The sequence below is a fragment of the Myxocyprinus asiaticus genome, chromosome 33 (genome assembly GCF_019703515.2).
Source record: "Myxocyprinus asiaticus isolate MX2 ecotype Aquarium Trade chromosome 33, UBuf_Myxa_2, whole genome shotgun sequence".
Taxonomy (NCBI): Eukaryota; Metazoa; Chordata; class Actinopteri; order Cypriniformes; family Catostomidae; genus Myxocyprinus; species Myxocyprinus asiaticus.
In genome coordinates, this window is record NC_059376.1 from 33,871,512 (window position 1) to 33,898,222 (window position 26,711).

Here is a 26,711-nt window from a genome sequence, read left to right on the forward strand (position 1 = left end):
CCTTTTTTTAATAACACCAATAAATTAATTGTTCTATTTTCATTTGACTAATGTTTTATGAATTAATTTGTTTATACACCCATTTGATGATAAAATTCAATTAAACCAGATACTATTTAGCAGAGATGGGCCACTTCTATTAAAAAAATGGGAGAAATTGGAATGGCCAAAGGTCAACGGATGTCGACAGGAAGTCCCGCCCTACAGTTAAAAATCACCTTTTAGATACAGACATCGCCTGTCATTCAACTCAAGTTTTTACTGCTAATTTGACATATGTTCTTTGATTGTAATCTTGACCAACTGTTTTGGAGATTTCTGTCTTTCCCCATTCAAGTAGATAGGAGCTGCACTTGTATGCCACTTGTTTACAAAGAAAAATAACTGCACGGGAGCATTCCAAATATGGCTGCCGAGTTACCTGACTTGCTAAAAAGACTTTGATTAAACTGTTGAATACGGAATTCAGAATAAAATAAAACATGGAATTTGTGAGAGAAAAAAATTAACGGGATTTGGGGAAAAAATACAACCGATTTTGAAGGGTCCTAAGTTGTCTGTGCATGTAAAACTGGGAAAGTTTTTAACAACGAAAAATTACACAGATTACCTTTAAATGCAATTCCAGGCTTATTTCAGGTCTGAAGAGTTGCTAAAATCGCTCACTATAACTTGCAATTCAGTCTCAAAATTCACACTCAATACATTCTGTCCTGAACTGGGACCACTTGAACACATCAGCCAGGGATCTATGGGTAGTCCTATTGATGCAGACTGTGAGTGCAGGACAAGCCAACCATTGAGAAGCAGATTAGATTAAGAATAATCCTTTCGCTGCGCGCTGAGCCCCAGTCGCTGCAAAGCCCACTCACTCAGACTGCATCAGTTACACCACTCTGCCCAGCAACACGCCTCGGGACCAGTCCATCCCAGAGGTCTGCGGCTCAGTCCGTTCACTGAGACTGAGAAGTTCTTTTTACTGTCCATTTAAAGCTCACGACACAATGACTGTCATTTTGCTGATTTGGTATTAAGCAGAATAGAGATTGGATTGAAAGTACACACTGTCTGTGGGCCTTACAGAGCCTATGGTTTGTCTTGTCGAAAACAAACTTCGCCATCTTATCCTTCAAGCAAACCTCATCTCTGCAATTTCAACGAAACAACTCAGGACTCGATCGCAGATCTGACTCAAACAGTGACAAAATGAAAGGAAATAAATGGAGAGAGAAAAGTAGAAAGGGCAAAGCATCCAAAGTTCTGCATCACTTACTTTTCAATTACGGCAGGCGAAGCAGAACGAATTGTTAGTGCCATTTATTTACTGTGCCTTTCTCGTTATTAAAGTACAAGTGAAGAAATCCATCCTTGTGTATAACAACCTGCCTGTTTTACAATAACAAAGTGTTCCTTTTCTGTCAGATAGGCTTTGTCATTTGGAGAGAAGCAAGGAAAGAGAATGGCAGGGATGGCAAAGCAGCATGCTGGCAGAAACATTCTCATCTACACACACTGATACAGTCAATTGTGATCCTGGAGAATGCCTCTTCTCTCACAGCATTCAGCTAAAACCATCAGTGCAGAACAAAAGTAATAGGTGAATGAATCAATTATGGTAATGATTGGCTGGCTGAAAGAATTTTTTTTTTTTTTTTTTTTTTTTTTGTGCTGTATGAGAGGGATATGAGAGATATTGAAAACACATTAACAGGGATGCCACATTGGATACTTTCTTTCTCAGAGGTGGAAAGCCACAGGGTGCTAGCAAGCAAGAAAGCAAGCATGGGCCTAAGTGATGCTTGCACTTCTGTTGATGTTCCACATAACATCTCATACGAACCATTGTGATTAATCTCCAATTAAATTTAAAAGGAAACAACACTGGTGCATTCATTCTGCCTTTTTTTTTTTTTTTTTGTTGTTGTTGTTGTTGTTGTTGTTGTTGTTGTTGCTGGGTTGTTTCAAAGAGTCTGCTGTACCAAATCTAATTTCCCTATGCCCTTGACTCTGCCTAACATCTCCTTTTGTGTTCCATGGAAGAATGAAAGTCATTTGTGTTTGGAACAACATGCGGGTGAGTAAATGATGATATAATTTACATTTTGGGGTGTCCTTTTATTAACTTTATATGTTCAAATGATCTCCATATACCATGCTGTCAAAACTAGCCATGTTAATAAATAAAAAATAAATGGTTATTCAAGTATACTGAAATAATATCCTGACTGCTAAAATGCATGCAGAACAACTATACTGGTCAGTAGTTATACAAAAATCTTGTACATAAAATTTGCATTGTAATAACCAATATAATAAAATAATAACCAATAATAATCTCTGTCTCTGTTTAACATACATAATATTATATAATATAATATTAAAATATATTATTATTCAAAATAATTGTATTTTATATTATTTACAGTATAATTATAATATAGTTATTAATTATACATAATAAATAACTATTATTTTTAGATTTAATCGCATTTTTAAGTCAGTTAAAGCTAAAAAAAAATAAAAATAAATAAATAAAATAAAAAACAACGATAAAGACAAATGACACTTTTTAAAGAGAAACCCCCAGGTGGTCTCTGTTTTGATTAGTACAGTCTTCTTTGAGGGGGGGGCGCGCTGTGCATTTCCTCAACTAGAAACGCACCAGCCAGACAGAAGCAGTCAATCGCAGAGGCCTCCTCCGCTATCTCCCCCGTTTGTGTTTATATGTGTTTTTTTACCAATCTTTTTTAAGGGGAAACTGTCAATCCCAATCCCAAAGAGCAGGGATCAAAGAGCAAAAATAATGTACGCGTTCATGCGTTTCTTGGAGGACGACATGTGCTACGTGTTACCTGTGTCAGACGTGAAAGATTTCCAGCCTGTGCACAAAAGAGATTTTGATGACAAGAAGGTGTATGTGGTGCTGAGAGGCACAGGCGGGCCTGCCAAAGCACACATCCTCGCCCTAGCAGGTGAGTTCTGCTCTTCTGTTCATATTAACAGAAATAATATCCTTCATTAATTACATTAACAAGCATGGTTGTACTAGTGTATAATGCTTCAAAGATCATGTGTGCATGCACGTAAGATTAGTTAGAAATGTCATGCAACTTAGATGCTTACTTGTTTCATATGTATTTATATTTCAGTGTGCGTAAATGGCTAGTTTGTTACGCATTATAATATGTTTATGACGTAATAATGAAAGTTGTTTTAAAGTGTTACCAACCGTTTCACGTGGGTGGCATGAACATGCTTTAATCACTTGCAGTAGGTTGTTTTCTGAAAGTGTATGGGGAAGATTATAGCTATAATCGGTGTGTGTGTTAGTGTTATGATCGTATGTGATTAATCGATAGAGACGAAGAAAATGTGGCAGGTTTTATTTGTTTGAAGCATTCTGTTCTTTTAGCTCGTTTCCAATGCTATGTTTTTGTTTGTTTTCTCTTCATTCGCGATACAGAGACTGAAGGGTGTGTTTTAACAGCACGGTTTGTTTAGATTTAATGCTGAGGAAGAAAGCGCGTGGAACGCGTTTGAATAAGTTTACTAAAGCACTGAAATAAAAGATAAGAGGGTGTTAAAGGAGAGAACGACGTGTGTTCGCTCGCTGCTAACGCTTCCTTCATCCTTCGATGGAGAATATGCCTAATGGAAAATAAAATAGTCATAAAAGTAATTAAACAGTCTTTGAACAGGTAAATTTGTGTACTATCTGTCTAGATAACCCGTTTGAAATGTCTAGCTGTATTTTACCAGCTAGCTGTTTTAGCTCAAGCAGCTAGGTAATACTGTCATCACATTAGCTAGCAAGGTAAGGGTTGTTTTTGTGTAGTGTTTTCGATTATGTTCTTTATTCCGCTTGAAATATTAAGGCAGCATATTATCATGTTAAATTATCACCACCATAACTGATAAAAGTGCAACAATCCTTGAACAAGACAGTGGTGTTTAAATCAATCTGCTGATGGCAGATTTGTTGTCATGTCACTTCCTGCTTCAGCTTAAGCTGTGAAAACCTCCAGCCTCTTTCACTCCTGCTTCACTTAGGCCTAGTTAGGTATATTACAAATCTACATGTGTGGCTTAACTTGCTTTTGCAACCCTGATCTCGTTAGGAACAGAAGTCTGGACTCCAGGACAGGTTTTATTAAGCAGGTAAATCAGTTTGCTTGAACTTAAGCTGTCTACAATCTGTTGTGGTGGACCTGGAGTCCTATTAGCCATGCCCCATGTAAAAAACTGAAAACATTCATCATTTAAGGGACAGTTCATCCAAAATTAAAAGTGCATCATCTTTAGCTCACCATGTCATTCCAAACATATTTGACTTTCTGTCTTCCATGGAACACCAAATGAGAAGTTTAGAAGAATGTCTGAGCTGCTCTTTTCCATATAATGACAATGTATAGGGAACAAACATAGGGCTGTCAACCATCAAAAAGATCAACAAAAAAAACAAAAAAGCACCATAAAAGCATCATAAAGGTCTTCTGATGCCAAAAGATAGCTTGTGCAAAGAACAGAATGAAATTTAAAATCTTGCTTGACAACCATTTTCACCTTTCACTTTCATTGTATGGAAAAGAGCAGCATGGACACAACATCTTTTGTGTTCCACAGAAGAAAGAAAGTTATACACGTTTCAAAACACACAAGGGTGTGTTTCCTTTTTTGGGGTGAACTATCCATCTTAAACATTCTAGACCTCAGGTTGATGATTAAGATCATGATCTACTTGGCATGATGGGGAGTAAGTAGGCACAGGTAGGTTTGTGTGCAATTTATCTGGTTAGCCGTCTCCAAACGGCCTTGGTTTACATGGCACTGCATCACACTCTGACAGGTGTGACGACCCTGCCTGTCAAAATCATATTGATGCTGCACCATCAACATCACTTTGCAGGTTACATGCTCCATTAATAGTTTATTATAACAATAGCTAGTCATCTGTGTCCTTACAAGGTTACTGTGAAAGTTGTCCACCAAGCTCATAAAATGTTCCTTTTTTGACATGTCCTTGTTTTAACTGCATCTTCCAGAGTATTGAAGTGAAATATTATTCTGAAATTTCCCTCCTCTTTTTCAGAAAGCATTGAGGAATTAGAGCACAGTATTATGCAAAAGAAGATGAAAATAACCAAGATGTCGAACAGGAACACAGTGGAGAATCACTTTGTGGAGGAGAGAATGCCCCTTAGACATAAAAAGGTAGAGTTGGACTACCTTCCTTTTTAAGAAAGTGTAGAGCACATTGGAATGCATTCAGAATCAGATGTCTTTAGTTATCATTTACATGCTTTCAGTTAGTGGTGCTGATTTGTAGAGGAGGAATATGTGCACAGTTCAGAAATAGCATTTTTTTTTTCTTTTTTTTTCATTTGTATTTATGAGAGTATTTTGTATTCTTGGGGTGGGGGGGTGGGGGGTGTATGAAAGGCGAAAAAATACTTGAGCATGTTTTGGCTCTTATGGAATTTGGCTTGACATTTAATGTTTCAAGCAGAGATTGCATTAATGGAAAATTTCAGTCATTTTCTGAACTTTACAAACATGTGTGCCCAATCCAAAATGCTTTCCTTCATCTTGACAGATGAGAGGAAAAAAGGGTATCTGGTTTAATGCATTTCCCTAGTTTAGAAAAATTCTCACACTGAAGAATTCTGATAAGGTGAAAAAGTTTTAAGACAAACCACATATCCACAAAACTATGCTTGTTAAGACTAAAGGGGTGGCCACACTAGGCTTTAAGTATGCACATTTTTTCCAGACAATGCAGCGGACCAGGATATGATGTCACATGAGAGGGCTTCTGGTAGAAGTAAATAATACATCACAAATAATGTTATATTAAAAATGTTAAAATACAGTATATTGTCTACTGACTTTACTGTAACAATAAATCACAAATTTGAAATATTTATTCTTTGTACTGAGCCAAGAGTTCAGTATGTGATATTTTGATTTTCTATCGGTCACACGTCCTCTTATCATACAGCTTCGCAGTTCAGAGTCCACCAAACTTGAACTTTTGATATGCAATGTAGTAAGAAATTTCTTTGCATGAGGCTGCGTTTCTGGTCTTCCGCGTTCGGATGCATTTGAATGGGAGTGAATAGAGCTCGTAGTGTAGTGTGACCACCCCTTAAAGGAGCTCTTGCTACAGTTCTTGTGATGTCAGTATCACATTAAAAAATACCAAGCGTTAAGTATTTTTCTGAACAGTGGTAACTTTTTGACTTTTCAAATTTCGTTTACTTCAAGAACTTTTAAGTTCAATAAGAACTTATCAGTGATACCTTATGCATGTCAGTAGTCTTATGATTTTAGTCTTTTATTATTTATTTAATTCGATTGTAGCTTATGTTTTGTCAAATCCAGGTTATTGTAGACCTAAACAACTGAAAAATAGAACATGATGGAAATTTTGCAAGCTAGTCCATCAAAGGAAAATGATTATTAGTTGCTTGACCTCTGTTTTCAAACCTGTTTTATTTAATCTGACTGATTCAGCAAGACATCAAAAAAGGCATGTTTATATAATAATTTCTTACCTTTGTAAACCATTTAGTTTACAACCTGGTTGTTTTGTATACTCTTGAAGTTCATGCCGTAATTATTACTTTTTGCATAGTTAAATGGTTTGTCTTTAGGCAAATGTATTTAATATAAATTAAGTTGGTTTATCGTTCTGGATGATTGCTGTACTGACTGGTTTAATTTCCATTTCTCTACAGCTCCATTCTCAGGTTCTCTATTAAATAGCATTAAATATTAAATAATGAGATTCCTTATGAATTCGCAATGTTTTGGCCCATATGTGGATTTCTCTGGTTAAGATCTCTCTCTCTCTCTCTCTCTCTCTCTCTCTCTCTCTCTCTCTCTCTCTCTCTCTCTCTGCTGGACTTTTGACAACTAGTAGTAGTTTTAATTTTGTACTTTTGTCTTGATACTTCTGCTGTTATAGTGCAGTCTGATTCCTGGAGATCTATCGTCCTCCAGAGTTTAGTTCCAATCATACTCTAAAGGGGCAGTCACACTTAACATTTGGTTCCAGTCATTTCTATTCAAATGCATGTAAACGTGCAAACTTGACTGCATACTAAGTTAAAGTTTGCTAAACTGCAATTTGTATAGCGAGGATCTAAATGTCTCAGATTGACTGCTTGGCTTAATACAAAGAATGCAGATCTGAAAGCTGCATGGTTTGCAGCATTGCTGGAAAGTGGAGTTGATAATTTATTTAAACATTTTTATCTTACTATTATTTGTTATTTATAATTTAGTTGTTATTTAAAGTAGAAGTCTTGGAGCGTGTGATCATATCGAATTCATTGTGAGTACTGAAATAATTTCATATACTTTAAGACCTCATGAAAACTCTTGACAAGTGCAGTTTTCATTTCTGTGTTGACGTATTTCCTATTGAAACAGTTGGGGTGAACACCGTCCCTGCATCCAAAATTGCATACTGTCAGATTATGTACTGTATTTGATGAAGGACACACTTCTCAGCTGGTAAAATAGTACCTTCTTTAGGTATGCATGCAGGTAGTATGAATAGATTGCAGACATACTTCATCTGGGAATGGGGGCATTGTTGATCCACACTTCAGAATATCACCAGAAATAGTAGGTCATTCACTTACTGTTTTATGAATACTGAGGATTCGGGCCTGCTACTCTATTGGCATACTGTTTTTGGCATACTATATAGTATGGATATTCAGATGCAGCGAAAGACCCTCATTGCTAAGTTCAGGTGTGTTTTTTATTTGAGTTGGATCTTGACTCTAGAGGAAGGTAGTTTTAGGAACAGAATTGTGTTCCCACCATTTAGAGTAGTATTATGTACTTACACTTGTACGTCATTTGCACTAGTCAGAAATGACAGCTTCAAACTTCTGATGCAGGTGCAGTCACAGGAACAACAGCAGGCTAGTTCCAACTCCTCAAAGAGCCTGGCCGCGGTAGTGGCGCGACTGGAGAGGAATGCTGTTAACTCATGCATGGAGGGAGATGAGCTGGACAGACTCACAACAGAGGAAGAGGAAGAGCAGGGCGAAGCCGTGGTGCCTCGCGTGCTGTACGAGGAGCTGGTGCATAGCTACAGGCAGCAGGAAGAGGAAATGAGACGGCTGCAACAGGAACTGGAGCGCACGCGCAGGCAGCTGCTGCAGCAAGCCAAGAAGCTTAAGGAGTATGGGAGTCTGCTGACCGAAGTCAAGGAGCTGCGTGACTTCAATCGACGCCTGCAGGACGTCCTGCTCATGAGGCTTGGCAGCGGTGAGATTTGAATGAATGGCTGTGTCTCACACATAAGGGCACTTGATGATTCTTAGGCTAATGCACAAAGTCTGATGTGACTAAATAACACAAAAGTGTAAAATATTCACGAACAATTTTTGCACAAAACAGTCATGAATTTATCAGTCTCAGGGCTCCAGACTGCGACTAAAATGGTCGCAAATGGGACCAAAAATAAATGATTGCGACAATAATTTAAAATCTAGTCACCATTGGCGACAGACGGGATGTGTGATTTCATATGAGGTTTCATCAGATATCATCTTGTAAGTTATTGAATACATCTTTAGAGTGCCAGTGTGTCTCGTGCCGCTTTTCATCCTTTCTGTTGATATAAGTTCGCTGGCTGCACGCAACAACAAACACAGCGCGAGCCATGATGTCCGAATCATGAACAAATGACTCTTTTGAACCAGATCTTTGTAATAAATCACCCGACAAGAGCTCGTTTGAACTCGAGCTCAGGTTAGCAGTTTGAAATCGAGTCGCTTTCTGTCTTGTTTTTGAACAAAAATCTAAATCGAGCAATTCTGTGATGTGGCAGCTTAAACAGCCATTTAGCTCCTAAATGTTTCAGTTTAGTAGCCAATGGCTCCTTAGTCATTTTATTAGTCTGGAGCCCTGAGTCTCTGAAAATCTTGCAATGAATTGTTCAGCATCCAAACAGTGAAAGACTTCAAAGAGAGGTGTTATAAAATCTTGTTGTGCATCTGCATTTCCAGACTTTTTGTAAATATACATTCAAGTCAGCATTAAATCAAAATGGACCCTACTTACAACCTTAATACCTGTTCCTTGTCTTATTGTGCACAATTCATCGGTTTTTCAAGTTGATTTACAGATTTTTTTTTTTTTTTTTACTTGCTCCTCAATATATTAACTTGCTACTCCTTACTAACTTTGCTTTTCTGCTGACATCACCAAGCCGTCTAATTTTTCAGACTTACACCTCAAACCAACTTGCTCTTTAGACTAACTTAGTAGCTTGAAACATCACAGGTGTCCATTTATCAGCTGTTTTACAAAGTTTTTGAATGTGGTTAATTCAATCAGAATTTAGAGTTGAAACTCTCTATTTTATAAATGCTCACTTTACCAGATATTGTTACTTGTTAACTGAATTATTTGTACTTAATTACAAAGTTTGTTTAATTAAATGTTTGTTCAGTGTTCATAGAGCTTAAAACGCTTAATCTTTTTTTCTTTTTTTTTTTTTCAAAAGCATCAAATGCAATGGCCAGTCAGCTTTAAAGGGTTAGTTCACCCAAAAATGAAAATTCTCATCATTTACTCACTTTTATGCCATCCAAGATGTGTATGACTTTGTCATCTGCTGAACACAAACAAAGATTATTAGAAGAATATCTCAGCTCTGTAGGTACAATGTAAGTGAATGGGTGCCAAAATTTTGAAGCTCGAAAATCCAGATAGGGGCAACATAAAAGACAACTCTAGTGGTATAATCTATATCTTCAGAAGTGATATTATAGGTGTGTGTGAGAAACAGATCAATATCTAAGTCCTTTTTTACCATAAATTCTCTTCCCTGCTCAGTCAATCTCCACTTTAACTTTCTCATTCTTCTGTTTTTGGTGATTCACATTCTTCGTGCATATCGCCCCCTACTGGACAGGGAGGAGAACTTATGATAAAAAAATGACTTAAAAATTGATCTGTCTCTCACCCACACCTATTATGTCATGTCTGAAGACATGGATTTAACAACAGGAGTCATATGGATTACTTTTATGCTCCCTTTATGTGGATTTTGGAGCTTCAAAGGTCTGGTCACCATTCACTTGCATTGTGAGGACCTACAGAGCTGAAATATTTGAAAACAAATCTTAATTTCTGTTCTGCAGAAGAAAGAAAGTAATACACATCTGGGATGCCAGGAAGGATGAGTAAATCATGAGATAGTTCACCCAAAAATGAAAATTATCCATTTAAATAGGAAATTGTGAGTTACATAGTGTTGTATTTAGTTTAATTAAGACAAGATCTAGGGACTATGCAAGTTCAGACAGGAATTTAGAAGTCTTGTACAGTTGTACATTTTTGGTGTGATTATTATTATCATTATTAAATCTGATGGTAAAAGTAATGTTACAAGGCTGTTTAAATGTACTTGTTAATGCTAATGCTAGTTGCTGCCGCTCCACACTAGCATACATCTTCATAGCTTTAAACTGTAGGGCATGATTACTCCTCAGATGAAGACTACAGTAGAGACTGCTTAAAGAGGACATAGAGTCCAGAACTCCCTTGCCAGTGCCCGGCCAGCTGCTATGTCTGTATCTGTATGTGTGTGGGGAACAGACTGTGGGCTGGAGCGAGCTAGTGGTGCAGACTGCAGATTAGACCGACCAGGGTGCTTTAGGGTCAGGAGTGTAGTGCACTGACCGATATTAAAACTCAACAGATACATTAGGGCTTAGTGCAGCCAGCCACCAAGCCAGCTTACTGAGCTAAAATATCCTGGCTGTTTTGAGACACAGGGGAGCCGTGTTTCAGGCAGCGGTCCAACACGAGCAGGCCAGGACTTGCTGCAGAACTCATTAGAGAGCAGAAACTTCTGTCTTTAACACTTTCTCAGGATTACATTTATCTTTCTCTTGTTAAATGGTGCTTCACTGATGAGTGGTAAACATTTTGTTTGCTTCCTACAGAGCCGATGCATGATAATGGCACACAGACAATCAAAGCAGAGGTGGTGGAGCCAATCAGTGAGCCACAGGAGGTGTGTCAAGAGGAAGCCAATACTAGCTCCACTCACTCCCTTTCCCCGAGGACCGTCTACACGTTCAGTGATGGCAAAGTATGTGCTCACACTTGTATTTGTGTGTGTTTCTATGATTTTCATAGTCGTCTTACATAGCCAGACCATCAGACATCTGACTGACTTGTGAAGAGACAAGTTTTTTTTTTAGGGGCAGGTTTGTTAGTTGAACACAATAATAGACCCTGAAACATTACTCATACATTATTATTATTATTGTTTTTTTGTTGAGATTTTTCCCCTTTTTCACCCAATTTGGAATGCCCAATTCCCAGTGCGCTTTTTAAGTCCTTGTGCTCGCGTAGTGATTCGCCTCAATCCGGGTGGCGGAGGATGAATTCCAGTTGCCTCCGTGTCTGAGACCATCAGCCCACGCATCTTATCACGTGGCTTGTTGAGCGCGTTGCCACGGAGACATAGCGCGCGTGGAGGCTTCCCGTCATCCACCACAGCAACCACGCTCAACTCACCACACGCCCCACCGAGAACTAACCACATTATAGCAACCACGAGGAGGTTACCCCATGTGACTGTACCCTCCCTAGCAACCGGGCCAATTTGGTTGCTTAGGAGACCTGGCTGGAGTCACTCAGCACGCCCTGGGATTCGAACTAGCAAGCTAGCGAATTCCAGGGGTGGTAGTCAGCGTCTTTTACCACTGAGCTAACCAGGCCCCAATGAAACATTACTCTTTATGTATTTCAAAGATTTGATATATATTTTGGAAAAAAATAATCTTCAAAAGCACTTGTATCGGCAGGGCTCCTTGTAAACACACATTTGTTTCTAGATTTACTGATGAAAAAAAAGAAAAGTTTGTTCTTACTTACTGAAGTATTCATAAAGTATTCATATTCATTGGCTTCATAAAGCCAGCCAAAAAGATTAGACTACTTAATTGGTTACAAACATCTTAACAATTCCTAACGTCAGCTCTGATGGATGAGTTCAGTTTCTTTGCCTCCGATTAAGCTGACAGATTGTCAGTCAGCACAGTTTTACTTAGCCATTTGCCTTTAAAAGACATCCCCTTTACAGCCCGATTTGCTTTCTTTTAACTCGCATGAGATGCTCCAACCACATTAAAGAAATGGACAATCAGGACAGAATAGTGTTTGTCTCCTAGTCTCCTATTGGTGATTTCACTGATGTGCCTTGTGTTAGTGTGTTTCTTTTAATGTTTTGCAGTTGTGTGGTTCGTTTAATTGACTAGCAAAATCCCCCCACACCCTCCCCTCCATCAGTCTCGAAGGACCTTTTAACCAGAGCGCTTGCTGTGATTTTGAGCCCTGTTAGCAGATATTGGGTCTGTGTTTTGTGTTCTTCCGCCCATCTCACATGACAGGGGGGAATTTGTGTTACATGCTGAAAGGGTTCTCAGTTCAAGCGTGACCAACAAAAGCAAATTAGGCCCTTACACATACGCACACATATCTGGCATTAATTATTCTGTACCACGGGAATTGTGCTGAGTGACAGGTAGCCGTAGAATAGCAAATCTCCTCTAAGTTAAGAGCAGTGAAAAGCTTGTCTGCTGGACCAGGGCCTAAAGCACATTAGATGCATTGGGGAAAAGCTGCTGGATCTGAGCCTGAAGACTGCTCAGGGTGACAAAGCAGAAGGCACATTACCTCAGCTGTTACTCACCAGCTGCCCTTCTATCCACCTGATTGTTGGGCTGTGTCCTCCACAGTGTGGCTTAAAAGTCAACACACTGGTCTGGCATCAAAACATATTACTGCACTTAATGAACCTGAAGACCTTGCCATTGAATTTATTTATGATGAATCTCTCGGGTGTGTTGACTGGGTGGTTGTATCTCAGAGGATGGAACAGGCAGTTTCTTATTGGTTTTCTAGTGTATGTGTGGAGTGTTTGTCTCGAGGCACTCTGTGGTCGATGGAAATACTGCGAAAGATAGAATCTTCACCAGGTACTGGAATTAAAACATGGAACTCATAGTAAGGTGGTTTCTTCAGACACAGTCTTAAGGACTCTGAGCAACGGACACATAATGCCTTATAATAATTAAAGGAATAGTTCACCCGAAATGAAAATTCTGTCATAATTTACTCCCTGCCTCATGTTGTTCTGAACCCGTAAGACTTTCTGATGCAAAAAAAAAAAAAAAAAAGATGTTTTAATGAATATCATGGTCCATCTTTTTAATTCAATTGCAGTTGATAGTGACTCACTTTAAAGATAAAAAAGAACTCAAAAGTATTATAGAAGTTGTCTGTTGGACTTGTGCAATTTAAATTTGATCAATGCTGAAAAAAGAAAATAGATTGAACATTTGTAATGACCACGTGGAACTTGGACATTTTGCTTTGAAAACCACCTAACTTGGGTGGAAATTGGTGAACTATTCCTTTAAAGGTGCTGTAAGCAATTTCAAATGTTTTCAAATTTCAATCAAATGCCCTCTCTCCAGAACTCTGTACTCTAACCCCAACCTCAGAGAATGAGCCTGAATGAGCATAGTGATTGACAGACAGAGTGCATTTCTAATAAGATAAAAAAAAAATAAAATCCTACAGTTGAGAGAATTCAAGGTATTGTAAGGCAGTCCCTTGACTGGCCCTGCAGATCTGCTGTAGGATCCTATTAGAGCATGGAACTCAAAGCTTCATTTGAAGTCAGAAGTTTACATACACCTTAGCCAAATGCATTTAAACTCAGTTTTTCACAATTCCTGACATTTAATCGTGGAAAACATTCCCTGTCTTAGGTCAGTTAGGATCACTACTTTATTTTAAGAATGTGAAATGTCAGAATAATACTAGAGAGAATGATTTATTTCAGCTTTTATTTATTTCATCACATTCCCAGTGGGTCAGAAGTTTACATACACTTTGTTAGTATTTGGTAGCATTGCCTTTAAATTGTTTAACTTGGATAGCCTTCCACATGTTTCTCACAATAAGTTGCTGGAATTTTGACCCATTTCTCCAGACAGAACTGGTGTAACTGAGTCAGGTTTGGAGGCCTCCTTGCTCGCACACACTTTTTCAGTTCTGTCAACAAATTGGATTGAGGTCAGTGCTTTGTGATGGCTACTCCAATGCCTTGACTTTGTTGTCCTTAAGCCATTTTGCCACAACTTTGGAGGTATGCTTGGGGTCATTGTCCATTAGAAGACCCATTTGTGACCAAGCTTTAACTTCCTGGCTGATGTCTTGAGATGTTGCTTCAATATATCCACATAATTTTCCTTCCTCATGATGCCATCTATTTTGTGAAGTGCACCAGTCCCTCCTGCAGCAAAGCACCCCCACAACATAGTGCTGCCACCCCCATGCTTCACGGTTGGGATGGTGTTCATCGGCTTGCATGCCTCACTCTTTTTCCTCCAAACATAACGATGGTCATTATGGCCAAACAGTTCATTTGTTTCATCAGACCAGAGGACATTTCTCCAAAAAGTTTAGATCTTTGTCCCCATGTGCACTTGCAAACTGTAGTCTGGTTTTTTTTTTTTCTTATTCCTTGCTGAGCAACTTTTCAGGTTATGTCAATATAGGACTTGTTTTACTGTGGCTATAGATACATTTCGACCAGTTTCCTCCAGCGTCTTCGCAAGGTCCTTTGCTGATGTTCTAGGACTGATTTGCAATTTCCGCACCAATCTATGTTCATCTCTAGGAAACAGAATGCGTCTCCTTCCTGAGTGGTATGATGGCTTCGTGGTCCCATGGTGTTTATACTTGCGTACTATTGTTTGTACAGATGAATGTGGTACCATCAGGCATTTGGAAATTGCTCCCAAGGATGAACCAGACTTGTGGAGGTCCACAATTTTTTTTTCTGAGGTCTTGGCTGATTTCTTTTGATTTTCCCATGATGTTAAGCAAAGGGGCACTGAGTTTGAAGGTAGGTCTTAAAATACATCTACAGGAACACCTACAATTGATGCCAATTAGCCTATCAAAATCTAATTGCCTAAAGGCTTGAAATCATTTTCTGGAAGCTGCTTAAAGGCACAGTTAACTTAGTGTATGTAAACTTTTAACCCACTGGAATTGTGATATAGTCAATTAAAAGTGAAACAGTCTGTCTGTACACAATTGTTGGAAAAATTACTTGTGTCATGCACAAGTACATGTCCTAAACGACTTGCCAAAACTATAGTTTGCTAATATGAAATCTGTGGGGTGGTTAAAAAATTAGTTATTTTTGACTTCAAACTAAGTGTATGTAAACTTCTGACTTCAACTGTACATGTATTGGAAATTGCTGTTATAAAAAAGATTTGAGCTCTGAATTACATATAGAAATGTTATTGCACTGTACCTTCCACATACAGAGCAATTTAATTAATTGTGAAAGTAAAGCTACCCTGTTTCAGAAACGCTTCGGGAAATAAACCACATGGCTCTGAAGTGGCAGAATGTGAAAGCAAAATCTTGTCAGTTACAAACTGGAGTGTTTGCATGTTGCATATTTAAAGAAGTGTGTATCTGCTGTAGGTGCACTTGGGCGGAGGGATTTGGGTAGAGGAGGAGAAGTGGCACCAGCTACAGCGGACACAGGGAGACTCGAAATTCACCAAAAACCTTGCGGTAATGATCTGGGGGACGGAAACCCTTAAGAACCGCAGCGTCACTGGCGTCGCTACAAAGAAAAAGAAAGACGCTCTACCAAAACCACCACTTTCACCAAGCAAGCTCAAAATTGTCAGAGGTAAACACACTAGCTTTGAAAGAGAGGGCTTGGTTTTGTATTGAAATGAGGTTGGGCGTAGAGTAGGGATGCACCATTATAGAAATTTTGGATGATACCAACTTTTTATGTTATGGGCTGGGGAGCTTTTAGCTCATTTTAAAGAAGATCATATTTTCATGATTAGACATTTAGAAAAAGCTATTTAAATGCTAATGATATAATTAAGTATTATTAGTTACTGTTAGGAATTTAATTATACATATAATTTTTATAAAAAATTAATTATCTCCAAATATTAGCAAGACTTCATGCTTTTTTTTTTTAGTGATTTAAAATTCAGGTGGCAAATACCATGAGGCCAAATTCACAAAACATTCTTAAGAATACAATTTTTCTAAACTACTTTTTTCTTATTTTTTTATCGTGAGAAGAATATTTTGTGTTCCCAAAAAGTTCTTAAGAATGTTCAATGTCCTTGTCAAGTATTAACAATCATACTAACTTCTTATAATTTATCCTAAGAACTTTCTTAATGTTTCTTAAGATTATCATGCTGTATCATGAAATATAAAATCCATTTTAGATTTCTGCTTTTGCTTTCTGCTTTTGCTTTGGGTTTGGTTGTGAAATTCTGAGAGAGTTAAAAAAATGTACACTTAAAGACTAATTTTCAGTTTTATATGCTACTTTTCTTTATCTCAAGTGAAATTTGTGGTCATGACTGAATATTCTGTTCCAGAGTGTCTGTATGACCGTGTGTCTCAAGAAACGGCAGACAGCGCGGAGATCACCCAGCGATTATCCAAAGTGAACAAATACATCTGCGAAAAGATCATGGATATCAACAAATCCATCAAAAACGAGGAACGGCGAGAATCCAAGCTTCTCATCCAACAGACGGTGAAGATGGAGAACTTCCCTTACGACAGTCTGTAGGGGGGTGCTTAAGTTGTCACCATAGCTCATTCTATTCCTCAAGGACTTCTGGTGGAGAAGGTGCACATAATCACCGGCACTGCCAATTGAGATTCTCACTGATGCCCTCCCAAGACCTTTCTGTCTTTTACTCTCGTAGACCTTGTTTTACAGTCTGTTTGACAGTTTTACCTCTTCCCACACTGCCTAGCATGCTAGTGTGCATTCTGTGAGTGAATGGGGATGGGTGGGGCATGGTTTTATAAGCCTTGATTGGGGAATTCGGGGTGGGTTGGATATCACGCATGTTAGACAGGAGCGATCCTTTAAATCTTGTTCGAGAAAAATGTGTTTGGCACATCAGCTTGCGTTCTGTGTCAGAACATGTCCTTAAATGTACTAAAGAGAGTCTTCTTATTTCAGGAGGATGTTTGGGAGGTGTCATAAATGCTGGCTTAGACTTGCAGTCTAAGAGGGGGTAGGTCACTTCGTAGGGACCATCTGCTAAAGGTACTTAATGTAGAGAGTTGCAATGATGCACTTTTAAACAGGGTCAGGCCTTGCATTTTCTCAACGAATGATTGATCCAATTAATCAATCTAGGCCCAAAATGGCTGCTGTTAATTGCTTTCCTGTGATGACTACTGATGCCTCGTTCTTGATGGTTGTTAGGGCTACAGAGGTTGCATGTAGTCAATGGTGCTAAACAGTTGTCCTCAAAGACAGATTAGCAGCATTTTCTTGATCAACCACAAACTGGCAAAGAGATCACATTTAAAAGTTAAATTTAGATGTTCCTAGATTTAATTAGTGAACCTATGGTGTTCCCTTTTGCTCATTTTTCTTGAGGTAAGATGATGCCTTCAAGTCCTGCTGGTGTTCAGAAGTTGTAATTACGATGAGACGTACGTTCAGGTTATTTCAATTGGAACAAAATCGATGTGTTTGGCAAAAGTTGGAGCTCAAAGGAAATCCTTAGTTTTCCACTGGTTATTCCGATATTGTTGAGGCATTCATGTGTGCACATCTTATAAATACAATCATTCCAACATGACTTGGAAGACAGCAATAGGCATAGAGAGTTGAGTACTTTATTGACATATGTACCAGGCCTTGTCCCAAATGGAGCAGTTGATGTGAACTTGCATTTGCATTTACATATATGCATTTGGCAGACATTTTTATCCAAAGTGACTTACAGTACACACAAGGTATAATTTGTGTTCTCTGGGAATCGAACCGTGACCCTGGTGTTGCTAGCGCCATGTCCTACCAGTTGAGCTATAGGAAACTACAAGAAAATTGCAGTCTTGCAGATTTGCGATGGTGTCATTTCTCTGTTTGTGAGTCCGCAAGACTGTATTGTGTCGTTTTATGATTATAAAGGATGCTTACAGGTATTTTGCACCCTCCATGCTCCATTTTGCAGAGTTTGCAGCAATACGTACTGCATAGAGGACTAATATTTAACAGTTTATGCGACATAACGTCACCAAAATGTTGAATCAGAGGAAGACTGCAAGGGTTTAGGATGGCATTTGGGACAGGGCCCAAGTACAGTTTTTATGCTTGTGCTTCTATCTTGTTGTGTACAAAAGCAGCAGAGAGCGTGCAATACATATAGCGTAAAGTATAAAATAAGTACTTGGAAAAAAAGGAACGCATCCAATTTGACTTTGAACTTGATGAACTAGCCATGGAAAAGGAGTTATTGTATTATCAGGTCTATGGAGATGGTGACCACCTAAGACCCTTTACTAGCTGCAAATTGCACTTGGGACTGAGGGTAAGTGGAAATCAGAGCTAGGCTGCAGGGCCTTTTTCCAGCTGGCAATCATTGGGAACTGTGTTCTCCATTTTATAGCAAGCTGTGATTGTAATATTAGCTGATATTGCTTTAACTGCACTTTGCCGTGTGAGTGTGGTGAGATGCCAGGCGCCATGTGTGGACATGAGGTAAAACTGTCAGCAGCGCTCTGTGTTGCACACATTAACCTCTTCCTCCAGGCCAGACAAAACCACAGGGTCTCTTCTCAAGCCCACCTGTAGAGGACGCACTCATTAAGGGAGGAAATAAGATATCAAGACAACTTACATTGAGCCATGCCATCCACACTTTAGTACTTTGTCTCCCCTTAGTGTACCATTTATTTTTTATTTCTTTCCATACTGTTTGTGTGGCATGTCGGTGTAACAAAAAAAGATAAAGCTGGCTCCTGCAGATTTGGGTTCTTGACTGTGATGCCATATCGCTAACTGTGAATTAACCACAGACCTGCCAAGCAAGCCTCCCTCTCTCGTTTCTGTTTGTTTTTTTTGTTGTTTTTTGGTTGGGTTATTTTCTCATATTTCTTTTTTTATCAAGTAGGTTTACCAGTAGGGAGAAAAGTTCAGTGTATATTTGGAATATATTCTCATGTTTTGGACATTTCATCATTTGTAGCCAGGCTGCACCTTATCTCACTAAGCTCCTGGTTCAAAGAGTCAGATAATGTTGTCATTTATCTTTACTGGTTCATATGTAGTTTTAATAATTTCATCTTTTACAGAGTATAAGTGACATTTTGCTATTAACGTAGATCCTGGGTACTAAATGTTTTTAAAGAATGCAGGGCTCTTCACAAATGCATCATATTTAATGACATAAACCCATATCTAAAATTTAAACTATCATTAATTTTAACTGCAGGTATTTCACCTCATTGTGAGTAATTTGTTACAGACATAATATCTAATTTTATTTGGAGTCATTTCTGTCATCATCTACCTTTCAGTTCTGAGGCAGTCATTGTCCATTTTAAACACCATAGCACTTTAATCCTAAGATTTTTTTTTTTATTATAAAAATTAGTCAGTGTTGACTTCATTGGTGTGATTTAAAAGGGATCGTTCACCCAAAACTGAATATTCTGTCATTATTTACTCACCCTCATGTTTTTCCAAAGCCATATGACTGTATCTATCTGTTGAACACAAATGGAGGTGTTAGGTAAAATGTTATCCTCAGTCACTGCTCACTTTCAGTGTATCTCTTTTCCATGTAATAAAAATGTATGCTGATGTAATTTCTGCTGCACTAGTGCCACCGAACGGAAATGCAAAAATTGATGTTTTCAAAACAGCTTTCCAAATACGCACCTCGTCTGCTGTTGTTCGAACCGTCAGATAGTTCCGCCCCCAACTCACGCCACTGGTTAAGTAACGTTGTTGGGGCGTGTCTAAGTGGGTCACACTAAACAAACACAGGAATTTTATAGTATCACAGAGACGAGCATTTACAGTTTTCGAGAAAATAAACCTCTGAATGACTTGCTTGTAGTTGTCTTTGCATATTAAGCTGGGATAGAAGGGAGTATTTAACACTGAAAAAGTTACATACATTCACTTTACTTGTGAATGATGCTAACATTCTTCCTAACATCTTTTGAGTTCCACATAAGAAAGTCATCCATGTTTGAAACAACAAGGCGGTGAGTAAATAATGACATAATTTTCATTTTGGGGTGAAATATCCTTTTAACCAAGCCATTTTAAACAACCATTCAAACAGCAACATTTAACAATGCTTGTGGGGGAAAAAAGGTAATGGGAAAATTTCTCCAAAATCAGCCAATGGTTACTGCACCTGCATATTTTCAGACCTTTGTCTTTGCAAAAACATAAATCAGTAATCTGTTTTCTGCTGCTCAACAGCAGTTTAGCAGCCATTTATTTCCAATTCTCTTGAGCCTGTGAAAGATATTCCTTTTCTTTCTTACTTTCCGCAATGTACCTCCAATATGTCAAGGTAATTACACGAGAGGACAGATTGTAATAAGGTTCTTGTGTTCCATTGAATGTCTTTCTCTTTTTCATTTTTTTTTCTGTAGATATTTCCTGTATTGTGTGATATGTATTGCCACACTTACTGAATATTTGATGTTCCATAATGAGCGTACGTACTGTGTGCGGGTATTCTGGAAAATGACAGCTTTAGGTGATAATGTTTGGTGATCATTCAACTTCGGCAAACATTATCACCAGTCCATGTGGTCATACTTTTGTGATGAGACTTGCCAGTGAAATCGCCTTGAAAAAAGACTAAAGTGTTTTGTGTTGCTCTTTGCTTTACTCGCAGCCGCGCAGAGACTGAATTCGGGCACAGCAGCATTCAGATTCGTGTAAAATTAATAATTGAAAGTCTCTTCAGCGATGAGATCCAACCATTGAGTCCCATCAGAGAAAATCAGACTCTTAAATACAATCATGTACAGTATTTATAGGCTAAAAGGCTACAAATGTGATCCAATAGCATCTCAGAGGGTGTGTTTCTCTCATCTGGGAGACCTAATCTGTTTTGCAGGCTGGTGCCTTTGCTATTTAGTGGATGTGTAATAGGTGGTGCTTAGCTTTGGAGCTGGTCTGTGCCTCTGCATACAGCAAGAGCGGCACAAAGCGCATGAGGAATCAACATATCTTCTGAGTTCTTCTTGCCATGTTGGCCAGGAAATGTTTTGTCATGTTGTCAAGAGTTTTCATCTAATCTGAATGTGTTGGTGTTGGGGATTGTGTTGAAAATAAGCCAAAGTGGAATCTCAGCATGGACAGGTTATCAGTCTGATCAAATGAACTTGCACAAAAATGGCCCCTGCTAAGGTTTTCCACAGTTATCTAAGCTAAACAAAAAGAAAGATACAGGCCAAATATATTTTTGTTGACCATGTCTATCGGTTTTATAAGGTGTTGCTGTGCTCAGACTTCTGTCTAGATTTTCATTGTCTGATCTGTTTTGTTCTGTTTTATATCAAAACAGCATGACGCTTTAGATAATGTTTGTGGATATGCTATAATTCAGATTTTTAAAAAGAAAAAATAATATTATTTTTATTATTTTTTTAATCCTCTGTTTAGCGATTTTGTTATTGTTTGATGCCAAAAAAAAGAAAAAGCGATATGGGAAAGCTCTGTGGGGAAAATTTTGTTTTGCTTTGGCCTGCTTTTCTAACCTACATGCTTAGAGCGTCAATCAAATGCTGAGGACTCGCCCACATGCCACAGCAATTCCGAAAACTGCCCAGTACTCCACTATAGCAAGAATTGCAACTTCCTGTTGCTACCCCTCAAGTGGGTTTCACTTTATTTCACACATTCACCACTTCCCACTCAGAGCCATTCTTATTTATCAAACAATATTCTCAGCTCTACTAGTGAAAGTGAAAATTTTTATATTTGATAAAACACAAGTGCAGGTTACAGTCCAAAAACAAGCATGTAGTGTCACAGTCCTACCTCATTGCTGCTTATCGTCTGTCTAGGTATGTGCTGTACTCTTATATTTCCATAGCTTGTTCACATTCAGAGGTTTTTATCAGTCTATATGGCGTAGAATCGTTTTTGGTGTCGTACTTTACTCTTAAAACAACTATGTTCATGTTTCTGTATTCTGCCAGTGTCGGATGTGCAGTAGAATTTGTATCCCTTTAATGGTGCTACCAGCAGGCATGGGTTGTCTAATCTGTGTTACCACAGATGGTGCTAATTTTTCTACTGTTTTGGAGCTCGTCCAGCTTTGCATGAATAAAACCGGTTATCTACAGTATGTTAATTTTATAGCAACAGGAGCTTTTGAATAAAAATAAAGCATACATATGATAAAATCTTACAAATTACATCCAGCATGTTGTAAAATTTGGTTACAGATTTCAAATAAATAATATACCTCTAACCAATTACCTCAGTCTTATAGATTACTCTTTTAAATTAAATATTATTAATCGGTGCATGCAGAATCTATCTGTGGCCATAACCTTTTTTATCATACAATACAAACCTAATGATGGGGTAAGAATCCTGATCATCCAGGGGTGTCAAACTCAGTTCCTGGAGGGCCGCTTCCCTGCAGAGTTTAGTTCCAGCCCTGCTCCAAAATGCCTCCTCGTAATCTTCAAATACTCCTGAAGACCTTGATTAGCTGCTTTAGGTGTGTTTAATTAGGGTTGGAGCTAAATTCTGCTGGACTGTGGCCCTCCAGGAACCGAGTTTGACACCCCTCTAAACTATCTACTTAAATATTACTGGGCAGTTGACTCTCACAGCAATGGGGTCCTCAGCAGTAATGTATTTAATCCCACTGTATTTGCTGCAGAATTACAGTGCAACTATGGTAATTGTCTTACATATGTATGGTGGTGGAATTTATATAGTGCAGTACACAAACTGTAAAGAGTTTTCTTAACTTACCAAAGTGGATCCCTCCCAAAGAAAGTGTTTTTTTTTTTATTTATTTTTTTTTATTTTTTTTACATTTATAAATGAGTTGGAAGACAAAGTCTCTGATTTGCATTTCAGTTGGTCTCATAGCTACTCAGAAATACGGGTGTGTTGAGTGATGAGTGCTCAGCAGAACGTGAATTTATTCGTCCACAAAAATACAGTCAGTTTCATGTTTTTGTAACATTATTATTATATATATATATATTTTAATTACAGTTGATTCAGTAAGAATGGGTAATGGGCAAATTATGTGATTTTGTTAATGTACACTTTCCATGTGTACGTTTTAAAGATTCAGTGTCATATCTGAAGATATGAAGCAGATGTGTCATGCGCTTCGTGAACTGACCTCAAGACCATACAATGAGTTAGGAATTGTTCATATTGCATTTAAATCTCAAATTTTTTGCTTTTAATTTCACGTTTTATGTCTTTCGTGTCTTTATCATCTCCTTCGTTCTTGCTGCTGAGTAAATATCTAAAAATCTGTGTGTGTTTGTGTATATATATAATATATATATATATACATATATACATACACACACACACTCACTGGCCACTTTATTACATCTACATTTAGATTATCTACTCAGCCATTCGTGTGGCAGCATATGGGTCAGGAGCTTCAGTTAATGTTCACATCAACCATCAGAATGGGGAAAAATGTGATCTCAGTGATTTAGACTGTGGCATGATTGTTGGTGCCAGACGGGCTGGTTTGAGTATTTCTGAAACTGCTGATCTCCAGGGATTTTCACTTGAAACAGTCTCTAGAGTGTATAGACAATGGTGCGAAGAACAACCAATGAGCGGCAGTTCTGTGGACAAAAGCACCTTGTTGATGAGAGAGGTCAACATAGAATGACCAGATTGGCTTGAGCTGACAGAAGGGCTACGGTAACTCCGATAAACCCTCTGTACAACTGTAGTGAGCAGAATAGCATCTCAGAATGCAGTGTCAAACCTTGATTTGGATGGGCTACAACAGCAGAAGGCCACATTGGGTTCCACTTCTGTCAGCCAAGAACAGCTGCTGTAGTCCATCCGCCTAAATGTTCAACATGTACATTCAGAAATGCTTTATACTGCATTAAATGTTTTACTGTTGTAACACATGTTTATTTGAGTTACTGTCACCTTCCTGTCAGCTTGGACCAGTCTGGCCATTCTCCTCTGACCTCTGTCATTAACAAGCTGTTTTTGCCCACAGAACTGCTGCTCGCTTTATGTTTTTGGCACCATTCTGAGTAAATTCTAGAGACTGTTGTGCGTGAAAATCCCAGGAGATCAGCAGTTACGGAAATACTCAAACCAGCCTGTCTGGCACCAACAATTATGCCATGGTCTATATCACTGAGATACATTTTTTCCCCCATTCTGATGGTTGATGTGAACATTAACTGATGCTCCTGACCCATATTTGCATGATTTTATACATTACGTGTGTGTGTGTGTATGTATGTATGTATATATATATATATATATATATATATATATATATATATATATATATAATTTTTTTTTTTTTTTTTTTTTTTTATCACACATACAGTATGTATTAATCAATATTTTTCAGAAAGATGATGATGGAGAATGTCAGATGAAATAACTGTGAACATGCTGTCTTTCAGGTCTGCATTTGTGGGTGGTTGTGGGTATTTCTTGATATGGTATTCTTTTGTTTAGTATTGGTTTAATCAATGTGTAAGGTGAATGCGCTTGACCCTGGACTGTTGTCAGCAGGATGACTTCTTTAAATACAGTACTTCATCTGCTAACAATACTCCTCTGTGTGTTCCGAATAAGTTAGGTCGGTGTTCTTGTCCACCGATCAAGTCAAAGTCTGGACTAAAAGGACACTCAGTGGAGAACTGGTATTCATACTGTGTTTTTAAGCTGAACAGGGCTTGATTTCAGCTAAACTCTGCCTCGCTGCACCTTGTTTCTGCCTCCATGGGGACTCAAACAGAAAAATCAGACAACGTAAAGAAAAATCAAATGTTTTCACATGAACCAGGTGCCCTCCTCTCATCTGAGCAGCTGGTTTTGCCAGTTAACATCAGTTGCGCGTGTGTTATGTGTGTGCTGCAGTCTGAGTACTCTTGTTCAATGTACAGATCAACAGAATAAATTCAAACTTTTATTCTACAAGCAAAAACCTTTCAGTGTGAGTTGTTTTATTTTTTCACCAAGGGACAAGTTTTGTTGAATTGATAGCCTTGCAGCCAAAGCTTTATAGGAACAAAGAAAATCCAACTGGTTGTTGCTTTTATTTGTCTCATTGGTTCAATGAATTAATGAATTGAAGGAACATAACACTTATATAGCACTTTTCTGATGCAACACTCAAAGCACTTCGAGCATACATATATATATGTATAATATGTATATGTATAATATACAGTGTGTGTGTGTGTGTGTGTGTGTGTGTGTGTGTGTATATATATATATATATATATATATATATATATATATATATATTAATAGTTTTCAGTGTACATACTTCACTGCTGATAGTACAATACATGCTTTTGAGTAAGTTGACAGTACACCAGTATTGGGACATTCTACTAACTACCTACGGTCGTGATACCGTAGACCCCTTCATCATATACTGTTGCGTTTACATGCAAGCGTTAGCACTTTGCTTGATTAATTGCTTTAAAATTAACAGCAGTTAAAGTTGAGCAATAATGCATTACTTAACTTTAAGGTTTATACATTTAAAAACTGCTGTGGCAAGTTCTGCCTCGCTTTTCACACCATATTTCTGCCATTGCCATTTTATCAAATGGAAAAAGTCACATAAGGAAAGGCAAAACCCACTGCTCTTTGATAGTACAAGGTTTTGTAGGACATTGTAGCTAAAAAAGTTTGCACAGATGCATTCTTTGTAAATCCACCACAAATAAGATACTGGACTGGCACTTTTGGTATACTTTTTTCAATGTATGCCAATGGGATGCACTAATCTTAATGTCATATACTGCGTTTTAGGGATAAAATGCAGTTAAAATGCTGAGCATGTGCTTCTCTTAATATTTTACAAGTATAATGACCAATCTGATTTCAGGAATTTAGTTTGATATGCAGAATAGATATATAGAATGCTGGTACATTAAATTTAAGCCAATGTCCAGACCATTTAGACATTTGATATCTTACCCATGTGTTTGTAAGTTTTGGCCCTTGTTGTGTGTGTGCATGCATGTGTGTGTGTAGATGTGTGTTTTGTTCTGTTCTTTACAGTCAGTTGTTCATAAACAACAATAATCTAACTATTTAATTCTAATCACACAGTGTATGGCTGCTGTAAAAATGCCATTAGACTTCACTCTCGGCAGGGTGTGTTCAACTGAAACATATACTGTACATTTCCATATATACTGTATATACCGTAAATACGTATATAAACTCAGCAAAAAAAGAAATCCCTTTTTCAGGACACTGTATTTTAAAGATAATTTTGTAAAAATCCAAATAACTTTACAGATCTTTATTGTAAAGGGTTTAAACAATGTTTTCCATGCTTGTTCAATGAACCATAACCAATTAATGAACATGCACCTGTGGAACGGTCGTTAAGACACTAACAGCTTACAGATGGTAGGCAATTAAGGTCACAGTTATAAAAACTTAGGACACTAAAGAGACCTTTCTACTGACTCTGAAAAACACCAAAAGAAAGATGCCCAGGGTACCTGCTCATCTGCGTGCCTTGGGCATGCTGCATGGAGGCATGAGGATTACAGATGTGGCCAGGACAATAAATTGCAATGTCCATACTGTGAGA

The 26,711-nt window shown here is 38.1% G+C and overlaps 1 protein-coding gene and 1 pseudogene across 3 annotated transcripts; both read left to right on the forward strand.

The window, feature by feature from the left end:
* LOC127424073 (cytosolic carboxypeptidase 6-like) overlaps positions 1 to 26,711 on the forward strand; it is a 464,974-nt pseudogene that overhangs the window by 349,482 nt on the left and 88,781 nt on the right.
* LOC127423701 (BEN domain-containing protein 5-like) lies at positions 2,499 to 25,068 on the forward strand. 3 transcript variants are annotated; one of them, XR_007894366.1, is made up of 7 exons: positions 2,499 to 2,972; positions 5,090 to 5,211; positions 7,914 to 8,286; positions 10,977 to 11,125; positions 15,556 to 15,769; positions 16,491 to 18,025; positions 18,064 to 25,068. XR_007894366.1 is itself a non-coding variant. In XM_051668204.1 (7 exons), the coding sequence occupies exons 3-7, from the start codon at positions 5,119 to 5,121 to the stop codon at positions 16,685 to 16,687; spliced, it is 1,026 nt and encodes a 341-aa protein (XP_051524164.1). In that variant the 5' UTR covers positions 2,834 to 2,972; positions 4,119 to 4,158; positions 5,090 to 5,118; the 3' UTR covers positions 16,688 to 25,068. The 3 variants fall into 3 exon arrangements, 2 of the variants coding, with proteins under 2 accessions (XP_051524163.1, XP_051524164.1); XM_051668204.1 differs by adding an exon at positions 4,119 to 4,158 and having other exon boundaries at positions 2,834 to 2,972; positions 16,491 to 25,068; XM_051668203.1 differs by having other exon boundaries at positions 16,491 to 25,068.

What these genes read in the sequence shown, in the direction of transcription:
- LOC127423701 (XM_051668203.1), top strand. Translation starts at nt 2,804, where the DNA reads ATGTACGCGTTCATGCGTTTCTTGGAGGACGACATGTGCTACGTGTTA. An exon ending in ACACATCCTCGCCCTAGCAG is followed by an intron (nt 2,973 to 5,089) that starts GTGAGTTCTGCT and finishes CCTCTTTTTCAG; the next exon opens with AAAGCATTGAGGAATTAGAG. An exon ending in CAAGCTCAAAATTGTCAGAG is followed by an intron (nt 15,770 to 16,490) that starts GTAAACACACTA and finishes ATTCTGTTCCAG; the next exon opens with AGTGTCTGTATGACCGTGTG.